The 26,551-nt window shown below is 32.0% G+C and overlaps 3 protein-coding genes across 6 annotated transcripts; 2 read left to right on the top strand and 1 right to left on the bottom strand.

The window, feature by feature from the left end:
• The first annotated feature begins 649 nt into the window (after positions 1-649).
• On the top strand, positions 650-1,234 carry LOC114425577 (S-protein homolog 5-like). Its single transcript, XM_028392521.1, has one exon. It carries the CDS (start codon positions 725-727, stop codon positions 1,154-1,156), a length of 432 nt encoding a protein of 143 aa, XP_028248322.1. The 5' UTR covers positions 650-724; the 3' UTR covers positions 1,157-1,234.
• A 9,912-nt stretch (positions 1,235-11,146) lies between these two features.
• Positions 11,147-18,597, top strand: LOC114368593 (beta-glucosidase BoGH3B-like). Of its 2 annotated transcripts, none has more exons than XM_028325805.1 (12): positions 11,147-11,370; positions 11,772-12,026; positions 12,755-12,959; positions 13,254-13,344; positions 13,469-13,614; positions 14,663-14,906; positions 15,979-16,083; positions 16,237-16,419; positions 16,947-17,151; positions 17,438-17,930; positions 18,047-18,129; positions 18,228-18,597. In XM_028325805.1, the coding sequence occupies exons 2-12, from the start codon at positions 11,798-11,800 to the stop codon at positions 18,230-18,232; spliced, it is 1,989 nt and encodes a 662-aa protein (XP_028181606.1). In that variant the 5' UTR covers positions 11,147-11,370; positions 11,772-11,797; the 3' UTR covers positions 18,233-18,597. The 2 variants fall into 2 exon arrangements, with proteins under 2 accessions (XP_028181606.1, XP_028181607.1); XM_028325806.1 differs by lacking the exon at positions 11,147-11,370 and adding an exon at positions 11,381-11,535.
• A 1,380-nt stretch (positions 18,598-19,977) lies between these two features.
• Positions 19,978-24,420, bottom strand: LOC114367655 (nuclear intron maturase 2, mitochondrial-like). 3 transcript variants are annotated; one of them, XR_003657255.1, is made up of 3 exons: positions 21,540-24,420; positions 21,270-21,374; positions 19,978-20,594 (listed from the first exon to the last, which is right to left on the bottom strand). XR_003657255.1 is itself a non-coding variant. In XM_028324840.1 (2 exons), exon 1 carries the CDS (start codon positions 24,313-24,315, stop codon positions 22,192-22,194), a length of 2,124 nt encoding a protein of 707 aa, XP_028180641.1. In that variant the 5' UTR covers positions 24,316-24,420; the 3' UTR covers positions 19,987-20,594; positions 22,185-22,191. The 3 variants fall into 3 exon arrangements, 1 of the variants encoding a protein (XP_028180641.1); XR_003657256.1 differs by having other exon boundaries at positions 19,987-20,594; positions 22,185-24,420; XM_028324840.1 differs by lacking the exon at positions 21,270-21,374 and having other exon boundaries at positions 19,987-20,594; positions 22,185-24,420.
• Between the last annotated feature and the right edge of the window lie 2,131 nt (positions 24,421-26,551).

Raw genomic sequence — 26,551 nt, 5'->3', positions numbered from 1 at the left:
CTGAAATTATATATATATACTCCCAGTGTTATATATATATATATATATATAAATAAATTAATGTAGCATTAAATTTTATTTTTAACCGATACTTAAATATAAATTCTTTTGAGGCGTACAGTTTCACCCAGTGTGTTTTACTTCTTTAAATGAATATTTTTCATACTCCTTTAATTAATGTAATTTTTGAGATGTCATAAAAGATATCTTCTAACCAATGGTTAAATATAAATTCATTTTATGTACTGTAAACTACAAATAAATGATCACCAATCTAAATCTTCTCAACATATTTAAGGGACTCATTTCATAAGATCATTTATTTGCTAATTATTTCAAATTGTGTTATTCTTAATACTATTTGCGTGGATATGCTCGTCCAAAACACCCTACTCAGTAAACACACAAAGGCACAAAGCTACTTTACAAAAAAAAAATATTAATAAAATATATATAAAAAGTAGTTTGTTATAAATACCATGCAGATTTCACCAATAAATAGAAAACACGATCTTATAAAGGAGAAAGAAAAAAAAGAAAAAAATTTGAGGTACATTAAATACGGTACAGAATGGTGTAGCCTTTTAGACTGAAGTATAGCATTAAGCGGCACGCATATATATATATATATATAACGCTTCACAAGCAAAACAGAGATATCATATTCTGATATATTCATATTCACATTTTCATATCTCTTGAATATAGAAAGACACCAAAAACCATGAAATTTGTGGCGCGTGTTTACCTCACACTATGGCTAGCATCTTCTTTTATCATTATGATGGCCACAGTACAAAGGGCAAGGTTGTTGTTTGCGACAAATGAATACTACGTTCGAGTGATTAACGGTTTCAGTGACAATTCCTCTGTGCCGTTGGTGATTTGGTGTGCCTCGGAGGAGATGGATCTTGGAGGGCGTGCTCTGCAAGAACACGATGATTTCAGCTGGGTGATGAGGCCGAATTTCTGGAGCAGCAACCGCATGAAGTGCACCATGAAATGGGGCAATACGAGGAAGAGCTTCGAGGCGTTTAAGGCTTCTAGGGACACTGATCGGTGTGGCCTTCATAGGATGTGTTCTTGGATGGTAACTCAAAATGGGTTTTATTTCAGCAATGATGAGGTTAATTGGAGGAAGGATTTCTTGTGGTGAATCCTCAATTATGTCATGAATGAGGACTTTAATAAAAATTACATCCAAATATTTTGGAAGCCATGCATTTGGTTTGTAGAATTGAGTTATTCATCATGATGATGCCACACTTTCATATCCAATTCCTATCTATGATCTATCTCCAGTGCTGTACAAATATTTTTATTTTAAAAAGATCAAATAATTAATATTTTTTTTTTTTTGGATGAGAGATCATAGGTATTCTTTAATCTGCTGGGTCATATATTAATTATGCTGTTGATTTAAAGAAAAATTACACACACAGAAAATCCAACATCACAATGTTGGTTTCATATAAAACATAAAATTTAATTTTCATATGTTTTACATGATGGATCAATTAGAATACATGAGAATCTCGTTTTGATGAGAGATCACTTTCTGCATTACTTAGAGGTTTGCTCTGCTGTTCAAGGAAGAAAGCGTTTATATGGTATGTTGTTTGCTTTTATTTAAAAACAATAAAAATGGCAAAGCAATTAATATAGAAACAGTAAAGTGTCTCAAATCAATTGTATTGACTATTTTTAAATATATATATATATATATATATATATATATATATATATATATATATATATATATATATATATATATATATATATATATTGTTGAATTTATTGCCTAACGCATAATATACATATATAATATACATATATATTAATAAACTAAAAAAAAACACTAGCTGTATTGATTGCTTTTAATTACTCTTGTTTCGGAGGTTAGCAAAATCCTTGGTTTTTCATTGCACAAAATAGTTTTCCAATTAAAAATCCACTCATATCACTAGTTTTAATCAATGTGAATTTAAATTAAGATACATATTACAAAAGAAATAAACTATATGTGAGTAAATCGGATTATATTGAGACAGACAAAAGTTTGTTTAAATTTTTCTTTGTTTACGACATATATCACACCTTTTAGGCGTGAAATTAGTAATCACCTCACGATTACGTGTATAATGATGTGATTTTTTTTTAATAAAAAAAATTATGTGACCTATCGTTATATATGTTTCTGATTGTGTAGACGAAGCGGAGTTAATAATGTAGAGACAATTATTATGATTAAAAGGTAATTTTATTGAATGAGATTCTCTTCCGTAAATAAAAAATGAACAAAATCCTCATCCTTGATTTTTTTTTTCTTCCATATATTAAAAAGACAATAAAATATAAGGAAACATATACAAAAATCATTGGATTTTGAACGTAGGATCTCTACCGTCACTTTAAGATCCAGCGGTTGTAATTAAAAGGTAATCTTATTGAATGAGATTCCTGCACTAAATAAAAAATGAACAAAATCCTCACCCTTTATTTTTTCTTCTTCCATACATTAAAGTCAGTAAAATATAAGGCAACATATTAAAAAATCATTGAATTTTGAATGTAGGATCTCTCCAGTCACTTTAAGATCCTGCAATCACTTTACTTGCTCTTGATCTTCATGAGTTGACTAGTGTGAAATCATGGAAGCAAGAGCAAAGCTCGAGATGTGTTAGGCACATTGTATTTAAGGATTTATCCGTGTAGTGTGCAAATCTCCCAGGATATAACATGTCTTTCATATGAACAAGGAATAGAAACCAATCAGAACAAGAAAGAGAACCCCAAGAGAAAGAGATAGTAAAAAGCAAAAATATTTTCATTTTTGATGTGATTGAAACGGAAGGTAAAAGACACCATTTATAGGATAAGGAAACTATAAAAACGGTAACAAAGTAATGGAGGTAATTAGATTATTTTAAATAAAAATGAAAAGAAACTAATTGAGGTAATAGAATAAAACGAAAAGAAACTAATTGAGGTAATTAGAATAAAATGAAAAGAAACTAATTGAGATGATTAGACCATTTAAATAAAATGGAAAGAAAATAAAAGGGATTTTCAAAATAAAGATAAAGCAAAATCTAGAACATTAAATATGTCATCTGTCGCGTAAGTATTTCAAATTCAAATCTATACTTCACAAAAAACACAACAATCCCCTACATATTTCAAAAAGGTTTCAAAATATTTTAAAAGGTTATAAAAAGATAAGAAAAGAAGTTTGGTTCTGATTTAGAATATAGTGTTTTAGATCTGGTTAGCAAGTTATATGAACAAATCATAGATTAACATGACTTAACACACAACATAGTTGGTGTAACAAGCTATATGAACCAAAAAATACTTAATGTATGTTAGTGATCTACTAATCACATTACACTCTCACAAATCTTGTCATTATCATTGTTTTGCGTTAATAGGTCATGCACGTGCTTGATATTCATGAGTGCTCTAGAGATTTTGTCACTATCTCATGCAAGCGGCCCCACTTGACACTGATATAAGTGATTTCATCAAGTGTATGGTGCAATCATATACCACTCATAAGAAACATGAAATTCGTTAAAAACTTTAAGCTTAACCTCTCATTAATGCAATATCTAAAGCTTTCTCACACCATAGGAATGGAATAAAATTATTCAATTTTAACTCTAGCAGAACTAACAAGTGACTTGTTTTATACTTATATGAACCTTCTTCATGGGATCTTTGATTACAAAGGTTAGGTTACCATCATTTGTTTATTTCAAGTGGCTTAAATCCCATTACCCTCGATGTTTTGTATATCAGTTTCTTCCCTAGCAGTTTCATTAAAGGATCTGCCAAATTTCCTACTGACTTCACGTAGCCAATGGAAATTATTTCATCCTTTAGTAGTTGATTTACCACATTATGTCTCAATTGTACATATCTATTTTTTCCATTAAAAGTTTTATTTTTCGCTATAACTATCGTCGATTGGTCATCATAGTGCATTGACATTGACATTGACAGGTATGGTTTCATTCCCAAAGGAATGTAGGCAAAGAAGTTTTCCAACCATAAAGCCTCATTATTAGCCAACTCCAAAATTAAAAACTCTGATTCCATAGTTGATGTTGCAATTATGGATTGATTGGTTAATCTTCACACAACCATACCACCACTAAGTGTGAACACATAACCAATAGTGGATTTTGTCTCATCTAAACTGGAGATCCAATTAGCATTATTTTACCCTTCTAGAATAGCAGGAAATCCACGATACCTCTCAAGTATCTCATAAGTCTCACAAGAGCTTCCCAATGATCATGATCAGGACTATGAGTATATCTACTGAGTCTGCCTATTGTATATGTAATGTTTGGTCTTGAAAAGTTCATTAGATGTAATAGACTCTTAATAATCTAGGCATACTAAGTTTGCTCAAGATAGTCTCATTTATTTATCTTCAACGGAGAGTTAACATCATAGTAACCAAACTTCTCTAAGAAGTTTCTTAACATGATGCCCTCGAGATAGTAGGATACTATCACCCTTCCCTATAATTATAACTCCCATGATAATACTTGCTTCTCCTATGTCTTTTATGTCAAACTTAGAAGCAAGAAAAGTTTTTGTCCTAAGGACTATATTAATACAAGTACCAAAGATCAATGTGTCATCCACATATAAACAGATAATCACACAATCACTATTCTCAATTTTTGTGTAAATACATTTATCAGCTTCATTATATGAAAAGCTATAATCAATCAAAGCACAATTGAATTTATCATGTCACTATTTTGATACTTGTTTAAGTCTATAAAGGAATTTTAGGAGTTTGTACACTTTATCCTCTTGAACAGGTATAATACAGCCTTTGGGTTGAGTCATATAAATATCTTTCTCTAGATCAGCATTTAAAAAAGTAGTTTTTACTTTTGACTTTTAATTCAAAAAATTTATTTTTTATTTTTTATTTTTTATTTTTTTCATTTCATTCTACTAAACATACACTAAATTGTGATTGTATTACGGAATGTTGATACGTGGCCTGATACGATCGCAATGCCTAATGACCGCTGCAATCGGCATCATACAATGCGATCCACAATAATGTCAAAAACCCAAACCATACAACTTTGAGAACTTGCATTCAGCATATGTTTGGAATGCAAGCGCATTTTGAAAGAAATGACTACTTTTTAAAAATTATTCGGAAAGTTATTTATTATAAGTAAACTACTATTTCTTCGTAATAAAATTAATTAATTAAACACACATTGAGGAATGTGGGATAGTTGATATGCTCCGGAAGGAAGATAAGCAATTGTCTAAAATACAAGGGAGTCTTGAAACATTAGAGAGTAATAATTTGAGCTCATCTTATATTAGTGGAAATTATATGCAATTTGAGGAATAATATAAAAGTAATTCTCCCAATTTTTATTATAAAATTCAATTAATTAATTCATCGAGATATTAGTTAATTTAATTTAAAACATTAAATTTTCTTAAATCGGGATTTTTTTCAAAGCTACCTCTATTAACAAATCTTACAAACATTAATGGAATATGCTTTTCTCAGTGCTATATCATTCTAATGAAGGGTTGCTTTGTAAAAAAAAAATCAATATGAGACATTTTAGATTGAAGCTAATAATAATAATAAAGACTAAGCTACGGTTTAAATTTAAACCTTATACTAATAAGAACCAGATGGACTGTAAAAAAAATGTTAAAAAAGAATGTGTGTTTAATAAATGTTTAAAAGTTGGCAGTTGCTTCCTGCACCTTTTTTTAAGCTTCCAAAACACCTAATTCAGAATGTAAAATTTCATTCTAAAAAAGCCTTTCTGAAATATAAAAATTTGTGATCTGGAAAGACCTTTCGTAATTTTCCATTCCAAAATAGGTGCAGGAAGTAATTTCCTTAAAAGTTTGTGTGAAAATGAAAACCAAGCTAACTACAAAGTTGGGCTGATTAGCCCAGCTTTCATGGGCCATGAGGCAAATGATTGAGGTAACCTGACTTGATTTTGTTGAGTTTTTCTTTTTCCTTTGTAATTTTCTGTGGAATCAATTTGATTATTTTTTTTATGAATGGGAATCCAATACAGTGAATTTGTAACAATTCACACATCTTTGACAGAAACAATTTGAATTTGAATGAATTTAAACTGGTCCGGTTAGAGTAAAAAAATGATTTATTTCTTTTTTAGAAAAAAGAAAGATTTGAACGCTGCAGAATATTTTGGTGATGTATTTTAATAATGTACTTGAATTGTTTATCTTCTTGATTTGTATTTTGTCAACTGCTGTAAGTTCAAAAGTATCTGAATAAGTTATTGCTGTGTTGGGTGAGTAGTTGAATAGTTTACTTTTTTTAATGTGTTGCATGATAACACCATGTCATGTAAAATCCAGTGGACACTACCCTAAACATTAATTTTGGGCTGACTTGGCCCAACTTTCTTTGGGCATGAGTAAAAAGTGATTGGGCTAACCTAAATATGTATGTTGTCTCTTTCATGCTCACCTATGTTTTCGTCATCATCAAATTGTATTTGTTTGTAATTATAAATTGCGAAAAATTGATGATACTATATTTTATATTATTGGATTAATTTTATGTAAATTTATTTAAAAAATGGATTTGTTTCCTATTTAGTACGTGTGTTACTAATAATTCCTTTATTAATTTTTGTGCTGACAATAATTATGGTTTTTAAGTTCTGAATTATGCAATATTAGATTGACACTGAGAAAGAAAAAGGTAAGTTTAATAGTCTTGTCCCACCTAAGGAACAATTTTCTCAGTGAGGGAAGGAAAAGTGATACTAAGGACAAAGCCACATAATTCCCAAAGCAAAGTTTTTTATACTGTTGAGGAAAAAACAAAATAAAAGGATATTACAGATAAGGAAAAGAGATGTAACGGACAGTTCTCAAACAAATTGGTGAAGACACCATTTTTTTTTTTTAAAAAAAAAAATCATAAGCTAATGAAATCATTAAGAGCTATGACCTAGTTATCCATACGATTGAGTCCTATTTAGAAAAAAAAAACTTAATTACGAGAAATAATATTTTTTTAAAAAAAATTTCGTTCACGTAATAAAATTAAAAGTAATTATTTTTCTGAAATAAAATCAAGCACACACTTAAAGAAAGCTTATACTTCCATCTTATATCCATTGTAGCATCTTCAGCTGTTGAATGCTAGCCTTGGCTAGTGTTTGGTCGGAAAATTCTTGTAAGTTTTTAAGTTGAGAATGTTAAATTCGTTTGGATATGAATATATGTCATTTTTTCTATAAAAAAATGTTTGATTTGAATATCTTAAAAATCATTTTCAGAAATCTAGCATTTATAAGAATTGTTTTTAATTAAGTTTTTATTAAAACTCCCGTATGAAAGGGAGTGAGAGTCCAATGTTTTGTGAAGGGAGAAAATGTTTTTCAATATTTTGCAAAAGCAAATTCATGAAATACTATTCACAAATCAATTGAGAATTCGTACAAGTCTTTCTAAATTTAATCTGGACGGTCGATATTTGTGAAATTAAAATACAACGGATGTTATTTTTTTGGTCCATGCTAGAATTTACCTACTGAATATATTTATGACATACATACCTAAAAATATGATTTCTAATTAATATAATTTTTAGAAAACATGATTCTCCGTGATGGAAAAAAAATATACCAAACATCTTAGTATAGAAAAACTGAGATGTATCTCACTGCACAGACAATGCAATTGGTATTGTAAATTTAACCTTATTTCTATAAGGAAAGAAAATTGATCATATCCACTCTTCTTCCATTCTAGCATACCATTTAATTTGTTTCTCAGTTACACCTCTTAAATTTTTATTTTTATTTTTTCAAAATTTGTTGCTGCTTTCGAATCCATCAAAACAAGCCGTGACCAAATCAATGTCTAAAAAGGGCTTAACTTTTGCCATATATATTCGTTGAATGAATTGACGAGAAGATTGGAATTTGAATCCGATTCCCTGAAATGTCAACAGACAAAGTAATTTTTCATTAATCAAGTTACTCTCTGCATGTTCTGTACTCTTTAACACAGTACCCATTCATATCTTTACTACTGGATCCATATCCACATCTCCTCTTTTCGTTTAATTTTAAATCTTTTTGCCAAAATATGGACTTTTTATGTTCAGGAATCTACCTTTAAACAATTTTTTGGTCAGTGAATCTGTAAAATGAAGGTTACAACTTTCGATGTTGTTCGACCATTTAATTTTAACCAACCCAAAATAAATAAAAAGATAAAAAATGAAAGTCAATGACAGTTGTAAAGTTATTCATTGAAATCATTGATAAAAATAATTTTTAATTAAATTTTAAATTAATTATAAATTATTTTCTCAGATAAAATCAGAGGATTAAAATAAAAAAAAAGTATTTATGATGTGACAAGTTCAGAAAATACAACATTATTTCATTTTTTCAAAAATCATTATTAATGTGTTCTTATTAATTAACATTATGTTTGGATTCAAGTCTAAGCTAGTAGAAATAGAAACAATTTGAATCTATAATTGTGTCTATTTGTGTAGTTCTTGATGTGGAAGCACTTCAATTAGTGTTAGAAGGTGCTTATTTTCATCCTTATGCTTCAATTATCATTTACATAAGTGAAGATATATGATTGAAGGGAGAAGTGTATAATACCCTTGATTGGCGATTTCTTGACGACTCACAGACTACGACATTTCACACGGTGATACTTTATTCAACATTCTTGTTGGTTAGAATCTTTCACCGGTCAAAACCCTCATAAGTAACTCTTTCTGCGACCTCGACAATCTACTTCGATGGCTTCTTGGATCATTAACTGTCCTCACAAATCAATGAGACTTTTCAACATGTTTTGTCCTCATTTCACACACTTTCTGGGAAAACTTTCCAAAAAATCTTCCATCTCATAATTATTCAAAGTTGAACACACTTAACTGTGGAGTTCTTAAGTGATAGATTACCAAATTGTTGGTATAGGTTGTATTAATTAATTTCTTTAAGCCGTCTTTAACTTTAAAGTCTCATACTTGCATAATCTCTTGATCACTCTCATTTCGGTGTGATTCACTTAGGATATTACAAGCCCACCAGCTTCCGCCTAATTTATTCTTGAATCACACCGTACTAGGAAAAAAGTCTGCTCTAATACCATTTGTAGCATCCCTTATTGTCGACTTCTTGGTGACTCTCACGCTACAACACTTCACATGATATCATTTCACTTAACTCCTTGTTGGTCAAAATATTCCATCAGTCAGAATCCTTCATAGGTAGTCATTTTCGAGACATCAACAATCTGCTTTGACTGCTTTTAGGATCAAGGACTATTCCCACAAACCAATATGACACTTTTTAACATGTCTTGTCCTTACTCACGATTTCTGAAAAACCTCCGAGAATGTTATTCATCTCATAACTACTCCAAGTCAACACATGCTTAAGTGTGAAGTTCTTAGATAATAAGCTATCAAAAAATATATGTATTTTGTTGGTATAAGTAATATTAATTATTTTTTTTAAGTCATTATCAACTATACAGTCTCATATCTGCATAATTTTTGAATCTTTTTTATTATGATGTGGTGTGATTCGTTCAGGATGTTACAAAGGAAAGAAGAGAAAAGTTACGAATTCAAATTTTTCTATTAACAAAACTAACGATTAACGTTTGATGATAAAAAAATGTTAGTATTCTTTAAGGAACTCAAATATAAATTTTTTATTGAAAAGCAAAAAATTATGTTATCAATATTTATTTTTTATTTTTTTGCATTCTTATATAATTTTTATATTAAATATTTTTTTAATTCTTTAACTAATATTCTAACAACATTGGTTAACAAAATTTTATAAAATTATAGATCGCAAAACATATATCATAAACAAGCTTTGGGATCTCTCTTTTCGTCATGTTTATCGTGAGTTCAATCAATGTGAAGTTTGATTAGCTAAGAAGGATTTTTCTTCATCTGAAACCTTGATCACCTGATCATCTTATCCAGTTTTACTTAGACCATTGAGATTAGTTGATGGCATTTTGGTATCAATTTTTATGGACAAACACCGTTACAATGTTTAAATAACTAGGAAGGAAGGTTATATTTTCCAGTTAAAAAAATTTGATTTTTAATATTTTAAATTTTTTAAGTCAGAAGTATTAATAACTTATACAGTACTTCATTTCAATTATTCACTATGTAAATGTGATACTGGCGGCCTCCCACATGCGTTTACAAATTAATGCTTTAATGTTTATTGATTCAACTTCACATTTACTCCCAATGTAGGAAATTCAAATGAAACAATAAATAAAAGTCTGACGAAATTACAAACTAAAATAATGGAATTCCTCCCAATGTAGGAAGTCTATGAAATTGAATGCAAATTTTGCTTATTTAAATTAAGTTATTTGCGTTTAAACTTTAAAATGGAAATGGAGTATTATCGAGAGACTATTTAAACGGTAAAGCTGTCAATTATTTTTTCTGCTCTAAATTAAGTATTGCATGTAAAAAATTGTCTCAATAAGTGTGATATTAGTTTTTAAAATAATATTCATTACTTTTTCTTCATAATACTTTTAATAATTGTTATTTTAATTTTTTAATATAGTAAATGAAATTAATTTTATAAATTAATATTCTCTTTAGTATTTATTAATTTTTTTTGTTTGTATAAAAAAATCTAATAATTCTTATTTCCAGACAAAGGTAGTAATAATCATATAAAACCGTGATGAATAAAAGACAGTACTTATGTCTTTTTTGAATATACCAATATTTTTTTTAAATTTTTAAATATTATTATGACAATTGAAAATCGTTATTATATTAATTATACGTGCAAAATACATCTAATTGGTAAATATTCTGTGTAATAGTTCTTAACTGTGATATGAAATTATTAGCAACTTTAATTTTAAAAGATAAAATTAAATTATTTTAAAAATATATAATATTAATAGATAAAAATTAATTGAACTAAATTAAATTTAAAAGATAAAATTGAATTACATTAAAAACATTTTTTTTTACCTATCTTAATCAAGTACGTTAAGCAAAGTCCGTTGAAAACTGAAACCTCTCTCATTACATTTTCGTAGCAGCTAGTTGTTTTGTTTTTCCCCACATAGTTTGTCATCACCACGTTTTCTTAAGCAACCTCCACACTTCGAGAAAAAACCGCACACCCTCTGACGACAACAATGATAAGTGTCTCCCACTACCATTCACTGTGCCATTTGCATTATTTCTATCTTTCACCCCTTTCTCTATTGGATCCAAAGTTACCAACTTTTCTTAATATCATCTCATAAAGTCACCATTTTTGCTTCCCTTTTGAGGTCTCTCTCTCTCTCTCCCTCTCTCTCATAGTACTTAACTTGAAGGGTGTACCTGTACTGTTGTTGTTCCTTTGTTTTGATTCATCACTTCACCTTCTGTTTGGTTGATGTAAACTTAGTTCCTAGCTGCAGAAAAGAAAAAAAAAAGTGTGCTTGATAATATTGGTAACATACTTTATAGTTTATACCCCTTTTCACATTTCCACTTTTTAAATTAAAAAAAAAAGAAGAAACTGCTGAAGTAAGTAATGGGGTTTAGTTTTCTTGAGTTCCATTTCATTGGATATGCTTTTCTTTTGCTGCTCTTTTATCATATACCTTAAAGACCAAGTGGGGTATAACTCCAAAAACTAAATCTTTATTGGATTCGGTTTGTATTCTGTTCTGTTCGATTTCTGCAGGTGAAGTGAGGGCTGGGAAACAAAACATGTCTAGGGCATTGTTTCATTTGTTGGGTGTTTTGTGGCTGTGTTGGTGCTTGACATCAATTGGAGAAGCTCAAATAGAGTACCTAAGATACAAAGATCCAAAGCAATCGGTTCAAACTCGGGTTAGGGACTTGATGAGTCGAATGACTTTAGACGAGAAGATTGGTCAAATGGTTCAAATTGATAGGAGTGTTGCCAATGCTAATGTTATGAAAACCAGCTTCATTGGTAAGAACAACTAAGAACTCTTAGCTTATTTTCTCTTCTCAGTTAATAGTTTTTTAATTCACTCTGTAATTTCATGCCTAGGAGCAAATTTTCGGTATGCGATTGCGGATATCTTTCTTTATCAGTTTCCCCCCTTATTTTTTGCCTAAATTAGGAATTAGGAAAAATAATCATACATGTCAGATGTCTTGCTTCAAAGGAAAGAGAGTACATATTCCAGGGATACAGAGAAAATTTCCCATGTCTAGACAATTAACTACTTTGTAACCAAACTTACAGTTTTCCTTTTGAATTGCATTGCATTTGATTGTTTGCAACTATGATTAATCTTTCAAACTATGTTTTTCAATATTTGCTTGACATTCTTTCAAACTTTATTGTAAATATGAACACTAAAGCACGGGAAAGGGATCTCTGAGAAAGTGGGTAAGTTGCCAACTTTAGGCCTTTTTCTTTCCTTGGCTTCAATTTGTGTTTCTTTTTCCCTCCTACTCTGCCTGCTCATGTCTTCCTCTTTGTTCATGTTTGACTATGCTACTGCTTTTTAATGACTCAATAGGCTTTTGGGTCTTTTTAGTTTTATATTCTCATAAGATCTTTATCACCTAAATAGGAAATTGAAGTGAAGCCAGGAATGAGTAATTGATGAAAAAATTAAGAATTGGAAATAAAAGGAGATTATCATTAAGAGACACTATCAATTAACTGGTTCTTTAAATTGTGTGCAGGGAGTGTATTGAGTGGTGGCGGTAGTGAACCCCTTCCAAGGGCTACTGCTGAAGATTGGGTTAATATGATAAATGATTTTCAGAAAGGAGCTCTTGAGAGTAGATTGGGCATACCAATGATCTATGGTATTGATGCTGTTCATGGACACAATAATGTCTACAATGCTACCATATTTCCCCATAATGTTGGGCTTGGATGTACCAGGCAAGTATAAGATTTATTATCATTTTTTTGTTCTGTTTGTATGGGGACACGGACAACATTTGATACTAGAATTTTCATATGCAACTTGATAATTTGCATATCTCAAAGTTCTTGTCACCTGAACCATTTCACCGGCTATATACTTGTGTGAGAAGGGAGTCATTGTATGAAATATGCTGCCAATTCTGTAGGTTTAAAAATTAAAACTTAGTTGATCTTAATCTTAATGGTGTTGTATTGTTACCATAGTTGCATTTATCCACTTGTTTGGTTCTAATAATCTTTGGTAAACAGGGATCCTAACCTGGCACAAAGGATCGGTGCTGCAACTGCTCTTGAAGTTAGAGCTACGGGGATTCCTTATGTTTTTGCTCCATGCATAGCGGTAAATAGGATGAAGAGTCTAATAATAAACTTGTAAAAACTTCTTGTTATACAGGTTAGAGATTGTCAAATGTGCACCTTTTTCGTTATAATTTTACTGATTACTCCTGAAACACTGATTATAGGTTTGTAGAGATCCAAGATGGGGTCGGTGTTATGAAAGCTATAGTGAGGATCCTAAAATTGTGCAAGAAATGACAGAAATCATACCTGGTCTACAAGGAAGTATCCCTGCCAATTCCAGGAAGGGATTTCCATATGTTGGTGGCAAGTATGTAATTAATGATATTAAAGCAGTTTTAAAAACAATATTGCATTTCATTATTGGGTGTTTTAAGCACACATTTTATAAAATTTACCCTTGGGGCCATGTTGTATGGATTTTGATGCCTAATCTGTTGGTTTTCTGCCCATACAAAGATGGTAAAATTTACATATAATTCATGGATCTTTAGTGATTTTAATCACATAAGTTCCTATTTGCTAATAAATATAAACTAATATATTTGAAAGATTCTTATGCCTTTTAACTAAGGGGCTAAAATACAATTTTGTTCCCCCTATTTTTTCCAGAATGCAATTTTGGGCCTCTTATTTTAAAATAGAGACATTTAGTTCCCCAACTTTCTGAAATCAGTGATTTTAGTCCAACCATCCAATTTAATGCATCGATGTTTTCAATGTATTTTTATAAAATATTTTTTATTTTAAATTATCTAGTCATCAATATATAAATAAATAAAAAAAAGCAAATACTATTTTGGCAATCATTTAAGCCAACGTCAAAAACTTTACGATCCATGTATTGATTTAGACAGTTGGACTAAAATTGCTGATTTTGAAAAATTGGGGGACCAAATTTGCAGATTCGAAATATTGGGAGAACCAAAATTGTATTTTAGCCTTAACTAAAGTGTGTAAAAAGTAACACTATTCCTCTGGATCTGTGATGTATGCATGTGATTTCTAGTAACTATCTGATATTTAATAGAAACTGATTTATAGTCTAAATTTTATTTGGGTAATAAGGCCTTTTTAATATGTTTTACTTTATCATAATTTGACTTAGGGGAAACCACTTCATATCAACAACAGCCCATCTAGGGATGCTGGCCAATTAATTATTATTGACATCAACCACAATTATTAAGCTGCAACAAAAATGAACAAAAAATCATGATTACATGATTTTTTATGATAGGCAAAAATGTTAGTAATTATTAATTACATGATTGACTTGTATTTTTTGTAGTTACAGATGTAAAAGATGAGTTGTTGTTGTCCCTCTTTCCTTCATTAGGCTTACAAATTTCTTGTAGGACAAAGGTAGCAGCTTGTGCTAAACACTTTGTTGGAGATGGTGGTACAACGAAGGGAATAAATGAGAACAACACAGTGATTGATTGGCATGGATTGTTGAGCATTCACATGCCTGCATATTCTGATTCTATTATTAAGGGGGTCTCTACAGTTATGGTTTCATACTCCAGTTGGAATGGTGTGAGGATGCATGCAAATCGTGATCTAGTCACTGGCTTCCTCAAGAATACCCTTAAATTTAAGGTGATTGGCTTCGTTTTGTATTCATTTCTCATACATAATAAATGTTGAGGTACAGTTGTTCTATGCAATGGAAGCTGCTACCAAATGATTTTTAAAGTAGCTTTGTTTGATTATCATATTATCTCATCTAGTAAGAAAAACAGACCCAGGCTTGGGAGGAACACTGCACAACATGATTTGAACATGGCAACACAAGAAAATCCTGATAGTGACTTGATTCATATGATGTGGCATAGACTTAGATATATAATTATATGAAGACACAAATGTGAATATAAACATGAAATCAGCCAATATATGAAAGTCTTTTGTGGTGTATCATCATTATGCCCCCCCCCCCCCCACAAAAAAAAAAAAAAAAACCCAAAATCTAAAGATATTATATCCTTAGTTTTCTGCAGTAAATGTTGTATCCATATTAACTGCCAATTGATGACCTAAGAAAAAATGGCTAGCACACTTCATCTAGCTGCTTGCCATCTTTCCAATTGAAAGTATATCCTATTTATTTTCACTAGTCTATAATATATTTGTTTTATGCATTTCATATGTAACTGATCAAGGCCTTCATTGTTGATCATCATTAGTGAGTCAATTCCATTTGATATTCAATTCAAATATTAAAGTGTTGTGCCAATTTCCTATGAAACATTTGATCAGTGTTTGATATTTCTGTCACATGCTGACTGCTCTATAATTTGCTGATTGTTACAGCCAGATAAGGTTATTGTTGTGCAAAAAGCTTTCTGAAATCATTTCTCAAAGGAACTCACTTTGAATAACAATGAGAATCAATCAACTATTTGCACTATTATGTTCAATGTTCTCTGTTATTAGATCTACTATAAAAAATCTTTTGTGCCATAGTCTTGAGAAGTCCATGTAACTTATGCCGCAATTAAAATTAATATTTTGATGATGCTGTTTGAACCATATTATCAAGTATAGTGTGAGAATAAACCCATCTGATGTTCTTGTACAGCCTTTCTTTTTGCCATTGTCAGATCCTGATTTAAGCAACATGGTTCATATTGTGGATGCTAACAACAAATTTTGTTCACTTATTTATCAGGGGTTTGTCATCTCAGATTGGCAGGGTATTGATAGACTCACATCACCACCCAGTTCAAATTACACATATTCTGTGCAGGCTTCCATTGAAGCAGGTGTTGATATGGTTAGTCCTCTGTTTATGTTGAAATTGCCTGTGGGACTGGAGTGAATAAAATTTCTGCTTGAGTGTAGCTCGTGAAACAATGTATACTTTCTCAAGTAGTCAAGTGTAGGGTTATAGAACTCAGTCTTTCTTTTTGTTAACTAATCATTACAGGTGATGGTCCCATTCGAATATGACAAGTTCATTCAGGATCTTACTCTCTTGGTCAAGAGCAATATCATTCCAATGGAGCGCATTGATGATGCAGTGGAGAGAATTTTGCTTGTAAAGTTCACCATGGGTCTTTTTGAGAATCCTCTAGCTGATACCAGCTTAGTCAATGAGCTTGGAAGCCAGGTGAGTCATCCAAACCGTTTAGTTCAATCAGAATAATATAAACCAATATGCTCTTTCCTTTGATTGAAAAACATTTTTTTTGTGAAATTGTCTTCCCAATAATGTCTTATATTACTCTATTCAAAAGACAACAGTGTATCTCTATAACTTGAGCCACATTGAATATAATTTGTCTTGCTTCCAAACCCACCTATGACCTAACCATCTCAGATGATCTCCCATTTGGATTGATTCTTACTGTTCAACCCATCTAAGATGATCCAGCTTCTGCCTGATAGATTCAGTTGATAACAGTTTTAGAAAAAAATGAAAATCTTGAAACTTGTAACCCAAGTTTATTAAGAAACTAAACATCATATACCTTACAGCATTGAACTTATCTGATGCCTGCAAGTGATTTTTAAGGACAAAACTTAGTCTGCATTTTATTTTTTAATGGCATTCCTTGTTGCCTGTAGTTTATAATATACCCTAGTATAATTGAGACATTGAAAGTCATGAGATATAAGATTATGCTTTTTAACTAGGAACACAGAGACCTAGCAAGGGAAGCAGTGAGAAAATCTCTTGTACTGCTTAAGAATGGGAAAAATGAAAGTGCTCCACTTCTGCCTCTTCCAAAGAAAGTCCCAAAAATCCTAGTTGCTGGATCTCATGCCGATAATTTGGGTTACCAGTGCGGTGGGTGGACAATCAAATGGCAAGGATTCAGTGGCAACAGTGACACAAGAGGTAAGTGACTCTCAGCCATCGTAACAAGCAGAAGTCTAGGCCTATGGAAGCATGAGATTCTGAGCTCTAGATGTTATGTTACTCATTTACTTTGATGTGTGAGACAAGTGGTTAATGTGCATTTTTTGAACCTATCCAAAATTATATAATATGTGACGCAATGCAAAGTTACTAGTCATTTTTATAAATATTCACCAAGCTTGTCATGCATATTTTTAGTTAACTAATAGCAGGTAGTTGCATGCATGTCAAAGGAGCAGAAACTAATATTCTTTTCCTTGGACAGGAACAACTATTCTCAGTGCCATAAAATCAGCAGTTGATACAAGCACAGAAGTCGTCTTTCGTGACAACCCTGACAATGAGTTTGTTAGGTCCAATAACTTCGAATATGCCATTGTTGTAGTTGGCGAGCCTCCTTATGCCGAGACTGCTGGGGACAGTACGACACTTGCAATGATGGAATCTGGCCCAAATGTCATCAACAATGTCTGTGGGACTGTTAAGTGTGTGGTTGTCATCATTTCTGGCAGACCTATTGTTATTGAACCATACGTTTCTTCTATAGATGCATTGGTGGCTGCATGGTTACCAGGCACTGAAGGCCAAGGCGTGACAGATGTCCTTTTTGGTGACTATGGTTTCACCGGTAAGCTTGCGAGGACATGGTTCAAATCTGTAGATCAACTCCCAATGAATTTTGGGGATCCTCACTATGATCCTCTTTTTCCTTTTGGTTTTGGACTAACGACTGAATCCGTCAAGGACTTGGTAGCAAGGTAATTTTTCATTTAAACTATTAAAGCTTTTTATTAATCAATGCTGCTAGTCGTTAACAACTTCTCATTTGACAAGAGTTGCTCCTCTTATTACTGATGGAACCATGCATTTGCAGGTCAACCTCTGCTGCTGTTGGTGCAAGGGCTTGTATATTTACCATTATAGTGACCACCCTAATCATCAGCTTATATTCAACTGGTATAACAAAGTTGATTAGTTTTTTTCAAGTGAGACAAAATAATCTCATGTCTAACTCGGTGTATAGAATACTAATGATTGATTGCTCACTTTGATAGGTTAAGCACAATTTATGGGAGCTTTATTGGAGCAGGAGGCTAGAGAACTAACTAGGGATACTTCCCGGCTTAGTCTTATTCTAGTGTAATTCATTGTATATACTACTGAGACATTATTATTCATGAACTAGTAATTTGAGCACATTCTTTTTCATAATTGAAACTTTGTTCGAAGGAATATCAGACAATTTAGGTATTAAATCTACTAGGGCTTTAAGTAGTGAAGTTATTTAGAGTACTATAACATTTTGATTTGTGTTCCGTTGCCTCTACTCGAATCACCGGAATTAAATGTTCAAATGCAAGTCTTTGTATATATAGCCCAAATTCAAAATAACTAGGAAATAAATGTCCTCTAGGGTTGCTACTATTTTTTCCTTTATGTTTTGTTTCGCTTGATCAAAATTATTGTAAAAGTGTCAAATAAGTGTAAACGGCAATCACCAGAGACATCGCCTGACAGAGAATGAACGATTCTTTTATACTTTAGAGTACCTTTATATGCACCCGTTCCTTACTTATAGTTTAAGTAGTTTAATTATTATAGAAGTCTAAATTGACACCCAAACCTGAGCAAAAAAAAAAAGTGGAATCACTTAACCTTACAAGTTGGTTTACGGTATTGTCTTGTATTGATGCTCTTAGTGCAACTCTAGTACCTTAGCTGTCACGACACGTGATGCTTCTGTTGGGAGCAGTGTTGCATGCACACTTACACATAAATGGCCTCATAATTATACAATTTTTATTATATCAGATTATATTTATTAATTAATCTTATCTAATTTTTCACGCACCTAAACACAAATTTTAACCTACATCAGGTGTGAACATGTGTGCAAGCAGCTATTATTTCAATATTCCTGTGATGCCCAGTAAATTTAAGTAAATTATACTGATATTTTGATGTTTTAGCTAGACTTTTAAAGTTCATTTGATATTTCCCCCCTCAAATATACTCTTACTTAACACCTATTAAAAGTATCAAAAAGACATTTTAGTCTAAATACAACATTTTTTAATTCCATTAAATGTTTTTTAATCTATGTGCAATAACCTATAACCTTAAACATAAAAAATATATGGGCTGTCAAAACGTAGAGAAGCCTTAATTTCTATTCCAAACTCATTGATGCGTTTTATAAGAAAGCAAGCCAACAATGTTACTCGTACCTTAGCTAGAACATCATTGTCTTTTGTTAGCATCCATACTTTTAATTACATTCCAACATATATCCTTTATGGTCTATTGGATGAAATGAAATAGATATATTTCTGTCCAAAAAAATAAATATGGAAAAGAGGTAATAATCTTTATATTAACACCATTTACTGTTTGAAGAACATTACAACTGACATCACTTGTATATTATACTATATATTCTTATAAGAAATGTTATTAAAAATGTTAAAAATAACAGAAAATTGTGTGTAGTCTAAAAAAATATTAATGTAATTTATTCTAAAATTCAGGACCTCGTTCAGAAGACTTAGGCCCATATAGATAAACAAAGTCAATACAATGACCTAATGTTATTAGATTCAATCACAAATTCAACACCCCCTAAAGATTGAAAACCTTTCCAATGCACGGATACTCATAGAGTAAATTACCTAAATTTCCCTGAAGTTTTATAAAATTATACAAATTTCTCCTGTTTTTTTTAACATTTCCACTAACCTTCCTTCAGGGGACCTGGTAATGTTTTCCAAAAAAAAAAAAACTAACTGGAACTACATAGGAAATGAATTTACAAAATAAATTATAATAATTATTATTATTTTAAAATGAGGAATCAAAGGAGAAACTCATAATGTAGTATAACGAGCTTCTTCCTAGTACAATGCTTTGAAGTTCTTAGAGCATTGAGTTGCCCGTACAGAAAATAAAGTGAAAAAAAATACATATAAATGTGCTATTCAAGAACTAAGAGTTGCGGGTATGCTCAAATCATTAGAAAAATGAATTGGGGCAAGCACGTATGGACAAATCACAAATAGCCAATTTACAAAATTAACATGATATATGAAATGATCTTGTTGGAGTTCAATACTTCAATTCACACCTTGCCTTGTCCTATGCTGCTATGCATCCACGAGGAACACACTTTATTACAGAAAGCTGCTTACTCCTTCCTGTGGACTCACAGATATAGCACTCCAGAACAGTATGTGGAATTACTTTCCACATTTTCAAGTGCGTGGATTTTTGCCACCTTATAGCCCAGTCAGTGTTCCCATTAGCAGAGTGGCAGTGTTAATATTTTGCCTGAGTGGATGCCAGCACGTCAGAGCTCTCCATTCTTCAGTTATTGTATCCTTTCTCTGGCAAGCATCCATGGTGGAAAGGTGAAACATAATATCAACCTGTAAAGAGAAAAAAGGGTTTATGGAAACAGCAAAGACAGATTCAAAGAAGATGCTAAGTGTAACATTTTGGTGTCGATTAATTCCAAAACTTGACATTCTCAACAAGGAAAGTAGTTGAGTGAAACAGATATTTCAACAAGGAAATGCTGCTAACATGACAAGCAACTACAAAGTCAGACAGGTAGGTGAAGTGTTGACTGGAAAAGTGAAAAACCAATGCTAAAACTGGAAGAGTCAGAAAGGGTATTCAGAACCCAATGAAGCAGAAGATGGGAGGGGATAAAGTCTCCCTATAAATACAAGCTAGATGTATACACTCTGACTTTAAAAATCTCAACATGCATATTAATTTAAATATACTCATGAATATTGGATAAAAAAATGTGAACTGCCAAAAACCAAATTAAAATAAAGAATGAGAAGGAATTGAAGGAGCTAGCTAGTGCTGGGTCAAGGAAGAAGGAAAGGCTAATGAATAGTTACTGAGAGACAAAGTAGTAAAACTGGCATGTTCAAGTGTGATTTACAATACATAGAGCTTCATGAATCCATGATACAGCATCAAGCACAAAAGCATAATAAAATCCATGTAGCCAAAAGGTACACACAACTAAAAAGTATCATCCCTCCAATAGCATGTTTGGAATAGCCTTTTATGAGAGAAATAATTACTTATTTTTCAAAATCACTCTAAGAGGTTGCCAAACTGAACCAAAGATGAACTGATTATCATTGTACCAAGCTAATTGCTTATGAAAGTTGTGGCATCGTCTGAATCTGAAATACAGTGCAAACAATCATTACTGGTAGTCCTGTAAAGGCAGTAGCTAAAAGGATTGTCATTATGTATATCATGGACATGGTGTATATCTCATTTAAGTATTAAAGCAAGAACTATAGAAATTTATCCCTTTAGCTTTTTGTTGATTCACCAAGAACTACCTTGCAAAGATGACACCACTGCACCAAATGAGCTTGAAACTGAAGCAAAAATCCTAATTGGAAAACATTGGATTCTACCCAAAAATTGCAAAGAGCACTCAATTATGTAAACTTTTGAAACACTTCACCATTGTATCGCAAGAAACACATGAATAATTTCTCTATCTCTAATACACTGTCTCTCATGAAACACGTTGGCTTGTTGAGTGGACAATGCACAGGCCTTCTTTAATGTTATGCTGAAATTCTTGAATGAGTTTGGCAAGTATCAAACTATTGACCTCTCAGCCACAAAGGTTCTGATATCAAGTCCACGAATCCTACTAAAAGCTTATTTTGCAGAGTGAAGTACATAAATGGTTTTTATATATGTAACAGTCACCATCCTTCACACATTTTAATAACTACATTTCATGTTAGAAGATGAGGAAAGCAAAAGAACAAAAGAAAAGGGAGCAAAATGGTTTACCACCCAAAGATCAAGTATAATAGGTTAACACCACTTGTGCAAGCAAGCGAGGGAATAAGGGAACTAAATGAAAAACCTATATCTCAAATTCTCAATGTGTCCAAAGCCTCTTGAAAGATCCTATTTAAAGACCGCATACAAAAATAGTATTGCTTAGTGAGTGCAAATTACAAAACCTTTGTGTTACATTTGTGCTGCATTCATCCTTCCATCATTTTCTTCTTCTTGGTTTGTGTGGTCCTGGTCATCCTGGTTTGAGCCAACTAGCAAATGCTGATTTCCTACAACACTTTCATTGCTCCTTACTAAGGAGAGCTGGTCCATAGGAAGAGAGTTCCTTTTATAATTCCACACGAGCATTGAAATATAGTCTTGAGGTGAAACAAGACCTTGTTCTCTGATGCAATCCCGTTGTTCCTCCAAAGTTTTTGGATCTTCCAGTTTTATGTATTCTAGTAACAACTTTTCATGGTCAGGCCTCCAATTACTAGGGAACAGGGAGTAATCGGTCTCAGGCACAAGAGACATCCTCGTATATTGTAGCCCGTCTATTGACTCGGCAAGACCCATCCTCAGCAAATTATGGTACTCAGGAGACTGCCCTTTTTTCTCCTTCAATGGACGGCTCAGGTTACGAGCACCAATCTTGTACACTTTTGCACGCGACCGAAGCTTGTATTTTGCAGCATACAGCTTAGCAAGGGAGCCTCTTATGATATAAGAACAGAAGTTCACAATCTTCTTCCTATTGTCTGCATATCTATACCACTCAACCATGGTTGACAAAAACTTGTTCATTTGAGCATTGGTGTGTGCCTGCGTGGCATGAAACATCCTAAAACAAGGCTGGGGATCCGGATCCCTATCCCCCTTGAGAAAACTCAACTTCCTAAACTGCTTAATACATTGTTTCAAGCTCGCCGTGACCGACAACAGCGTCCCCACGCCCTTCTCACTTATGATCTTACCACCAGTGGCAGTGTACCTAAGAGTTGGATACACAACCCTCCTACACAACACATGGTCCAAAAACATGATCCCTTTGGTTATATGCTCTATAGGGAGGCTCTCATTATCAAGCTTGAGCATGAACCTCTGATCACAAAACTCAATTAACTGCTTCCTCAACGCAGCCGCATCTGCCCTAGGCCCTCGAACACCAATCAAGACATGCCCTCCATACCTCACAAAATCCATCTTCCTCGTCTTATCCGGCCCACTCGTGGGCACGAACTCCGGCCACGACGTGTTCCCCTGCTCCTCCTCGGGACTATTCCATATAACATCACTCTTGGAAGGAACATAAAACTCCTTAATCTTCCCCTCCATCCACCTATCCAACTCATCCAAGCAAACATTGGCCAAAAGCGGACTAAGCACCCCACAATGCCCCCAATTGGGTACCCTCTCCGCCTCCTCGGGTGCAAACCCAAAAAACGTATCCAGCCAATAAGGATCGGGCTTAGGCTCATCCTCGGCCAAAACCCTCTTCTTCTGATACTTCCTCTTCTTCTTCTTCTCCTTCTTCTCCACAGAAGTAACAACAACCGGCGTAACCAATGCGTCCTTTATCAAATCAACAACCAACTTATCCCTAACATCTCTCATAACAGAATTAATCACCAACCCCACCTTCATCCCATCCAACAAAACACTAAAATCACCCTTTATATACCACAAGTACCCAGCAAAGCTTCTCCTAATAACCCTCAAAACAGTGTGGGGTGTTCTCCCGGGTCGAAAAGCATACGACTTTGGCGAAAACCTCGGCTCATAGATCGGTTCGAGGATCATAAGGAGAACTTCATGAACGATTCTGTCCTGGAACGGCGCAGGTTGTGTGGTGGTGAGGATGGTTTTGATTTTGCGCTTGGAGAGGGAGTCGTAGTCGGTTTTGTCTTTGGGGGATTTGATGAAGAACTTGAGCCTGGAGCCCCACTTGAATTTCGCGTCGAGGACGGCGTTGCGGAGGGCGAGGAGGTCTTGGAGGGTGGAGGCGTGGAGGGAGGAGCGGGGGGTGTAGGAGCCGGTGTCGTCGGTGGCGACCTTCTGGTAGGCGAGGACCCAGAGGTCGAAGCGACGGAGGAAGGAGGAGAGGTTTGTGACGGCGCGGTCGGGGTGGCGGAAGTTGTCGATCCACATCTGGCAGCAGAGGGAGACGCCGTCGTCTTTGGAGGGGGTGGCGGAGGAGAAGCGGCGAGGGGCGGAGGGAGGAGGGTTTAGGATGGGGAGGAAGCGTAGGGGATTGTTGTTAATGGTGGGTTTGAAGAGGAGGGAGTGGGCCAAGAGAGGGAGGCGTCGACGCATTTCGTCCTTGTTTTGGGTCTATCAGGGAAACCCACCAAAAACCCTGCTGCTATGCTCTTCCCTTTCTCCATATATTCGTAGGCTAAAATACTCTCTTATGTTTTAATTTCACCACTTCAAGTTTAAAATGTTTTATTTGTTATGCCAAACTCTATGTTACTGACCAAGTTGATCAATTCGGGTTGTGGTAACTTAAACATATATATAAAGGGTATGCATACAAACTAATTCAAAACCCGTTTTGTTCTTAAAATCCATTTAAAACTGATTTGTAGTTTTGATTATATAGTTGTGGTCTATAATATTCTTGTTCAAATATGCTTGTTTTCATTGAGAATAATAATGTGGATCAGACAAAAAAATTAAACTCTCTACCAAGAAACACACCTGAATTCAATGACTATACATTAACTTATACTATTATCATATTGTAAAGGTTAAATTATAATTTTCATCTGTAATTTTAACTTTATAATTTTAATTTTTTTATTTTTAAATCAAGATATTTAGTCTTTTTATTTTATTTATAAGAATAGACATATAAACTAATTCAAAATTGAATTCATGATTTATTTATAACAAGACCATAAATCATCTCATTTTTGTTTTATTTAGTTAACTGCATTAACATTATTTTATGTGTATCATTAGTTAAGAGTCATTAAATTTTTTTCAAATCATCAAAATTTATAATTAAAATATATTTAATATATAAATCTTTTTAATTTTACTTTATATCATTTTATATGTTTTTTATTTTGAATAGTTTACATTTTTTATTTTACAATTTATAATTAAATTTCATAAATTAATATGCAAATTATTTCAATAGTTATGAAATTTATTTCAAGATATAGAATATTTTTACTCTAATTATTAATGTAAAATTAAAAAAATACTTATGTATTAAATATTTTTTAATTTATAAATTTTGATAATTTGAAGAAAAAAATTCTAAACTAATATTACATAGAAAATAATGTTAATGTAATTAATTAAATAAAGAAAATATCTTAATTGTTTATTAGTATGTGTGTGAACAAAGAATTATGAGTTCAATTTTTATTAACATACTTTTTATTTTTTATTTCATTTAATTTTTTTGTTTTGTTTATTTTTAAAATAAAAAATTAAATATCTTAATTTAGAAATAACAGAAACAAAATTGTAGATTTGAAATTATAAGAAGACTAAAATTATAATTTAATATATTATAAAAATTAACTTGCATACATCTTAAAATAATTATAAGTATTTATATATATTTAACTGTGTTTGTACATAAGAAACTCAAACATCTTACATTACCTAAAAACAAAAAGAGGAAGTCACACGCTAAAAAAATACTAATATATACTTATAAAGTCAATTCAAAACATATGAACAACATCCATATATTCAAATCCAATGTTGAATATTATAATGTAAAATTTTTATATTGCAATAGAATTATAATAAGTTTAAATATATTTAAAGTTTATGATAAATGATCCAACTTTATTATGAATTCTTAAAAAAATTATTGTTATTTTGAGTCTCATACACATTAAACTTTTATTTTGACTTATTACCATTAATTAAGTGATGAAAACTTTTATATAATTTTCTTGTATATTTCTATCCTCCCTTTTATTTATTCAAATGAGTGGAAAAAAATATCTTTCTATTTATTTTTTTATATATCTAAATAGCACATTTTTACTTTTTTTATCCTTAATATTTTTTTCTCTCGTATTTACTTCACTATCCAAAATATTATCGATGTATATGTTCTAGTATATAGCATGTGATGCTACAAAAAAAATATATTTTTGAAACACTATTTTACAAAACAATTTAAAAAAACATAAAACAAATTAATATGTTGTTAGTCTGAGTGAAATTGGATTATATCTCTAAACAATATTTTAATTTTAAGTCTTGTAGATAAAAAAACATAATTTAAAAAAGATATCTCATTATAGGTAATCAATTAAGTTATTAAGTATAAATTAGTCTTCAATATAGTCAATAAGTACTTTGCATATATAACATAGTAAAAAAACATAAATGTAGTAAAATAATATCATTGTTGTGTGTCAAACATCTCCTTATATAACCAACTTACATTATTTATATGTATTCGGTTAGTTAACGTTCATATGTTTTATTTATATGTGAAAGTATCCTGAAAATGATTTGCTCTATAAAATATTTTAATATTTGAATTTTTTTCTCTTGATGTATGTTATGAAAT

This window comes from Glycine soja, chromosome 9 (genome assembly GCF_004193775.1).
Source record: "Glycine soja cultivar W05 chromosome 9, ASM419377v2, whole genome shotgun sequence".
Classification (NCBI taxonomy): domain Eukaryota; kingdom Viridiplantae; phylum Streptophyta; class Magnoliopsida; order Fabales; family Fabaceae; genus Glycine; species Glycine soja.
Note: the sequence above shows the minus strand (reverse complement) of the source record. Positions and strands in the feature narration are given on the sequence as shown.

What these genes read in the sequence shown, in the direction of transcription:
- LOC114425577 (XM_028392521.1), top strand. Translation starts at nt 725, where the DNA reads ATGAAATTTGTGGCGCGTGTTTACCTCACACTATGGCTAGCATCTTCT.
- LOC114368593 (XM_028325805.1), top strand. Translation starts at nt 11,798, where the DNA reads ATGTCTAGGGCATTGTTTCATTTGTTGGGTGTTTTGTGGCTGTGTTGG. An exon ending in TATGAAAACCAGCTTCATTG is followed by an intron (nt 12,027 to 12,754) that starts GTAAGAACAACT and finishes AATTGTGTGCAG; the next exon opens with GGAGTGTATTGAGTGGTGGC. An exon ending in TCAATGAGCTTGGAAGCCAG is followed by an intron (nt 16,420 to 16,946) that starts GTGAGTCATCCA and finishes CTTTTTAACTAG; the next exon opens with GAACACAGAGACCTAGCAAG.
- LOC114367655 (XM_028324840.1), bottom strand. Translation starts at nt 24,315, where the DNA reads ATGCGTCGACGCCTCCCTCTCTTGGCCCACTCCCTCCTCTTCAAACCC.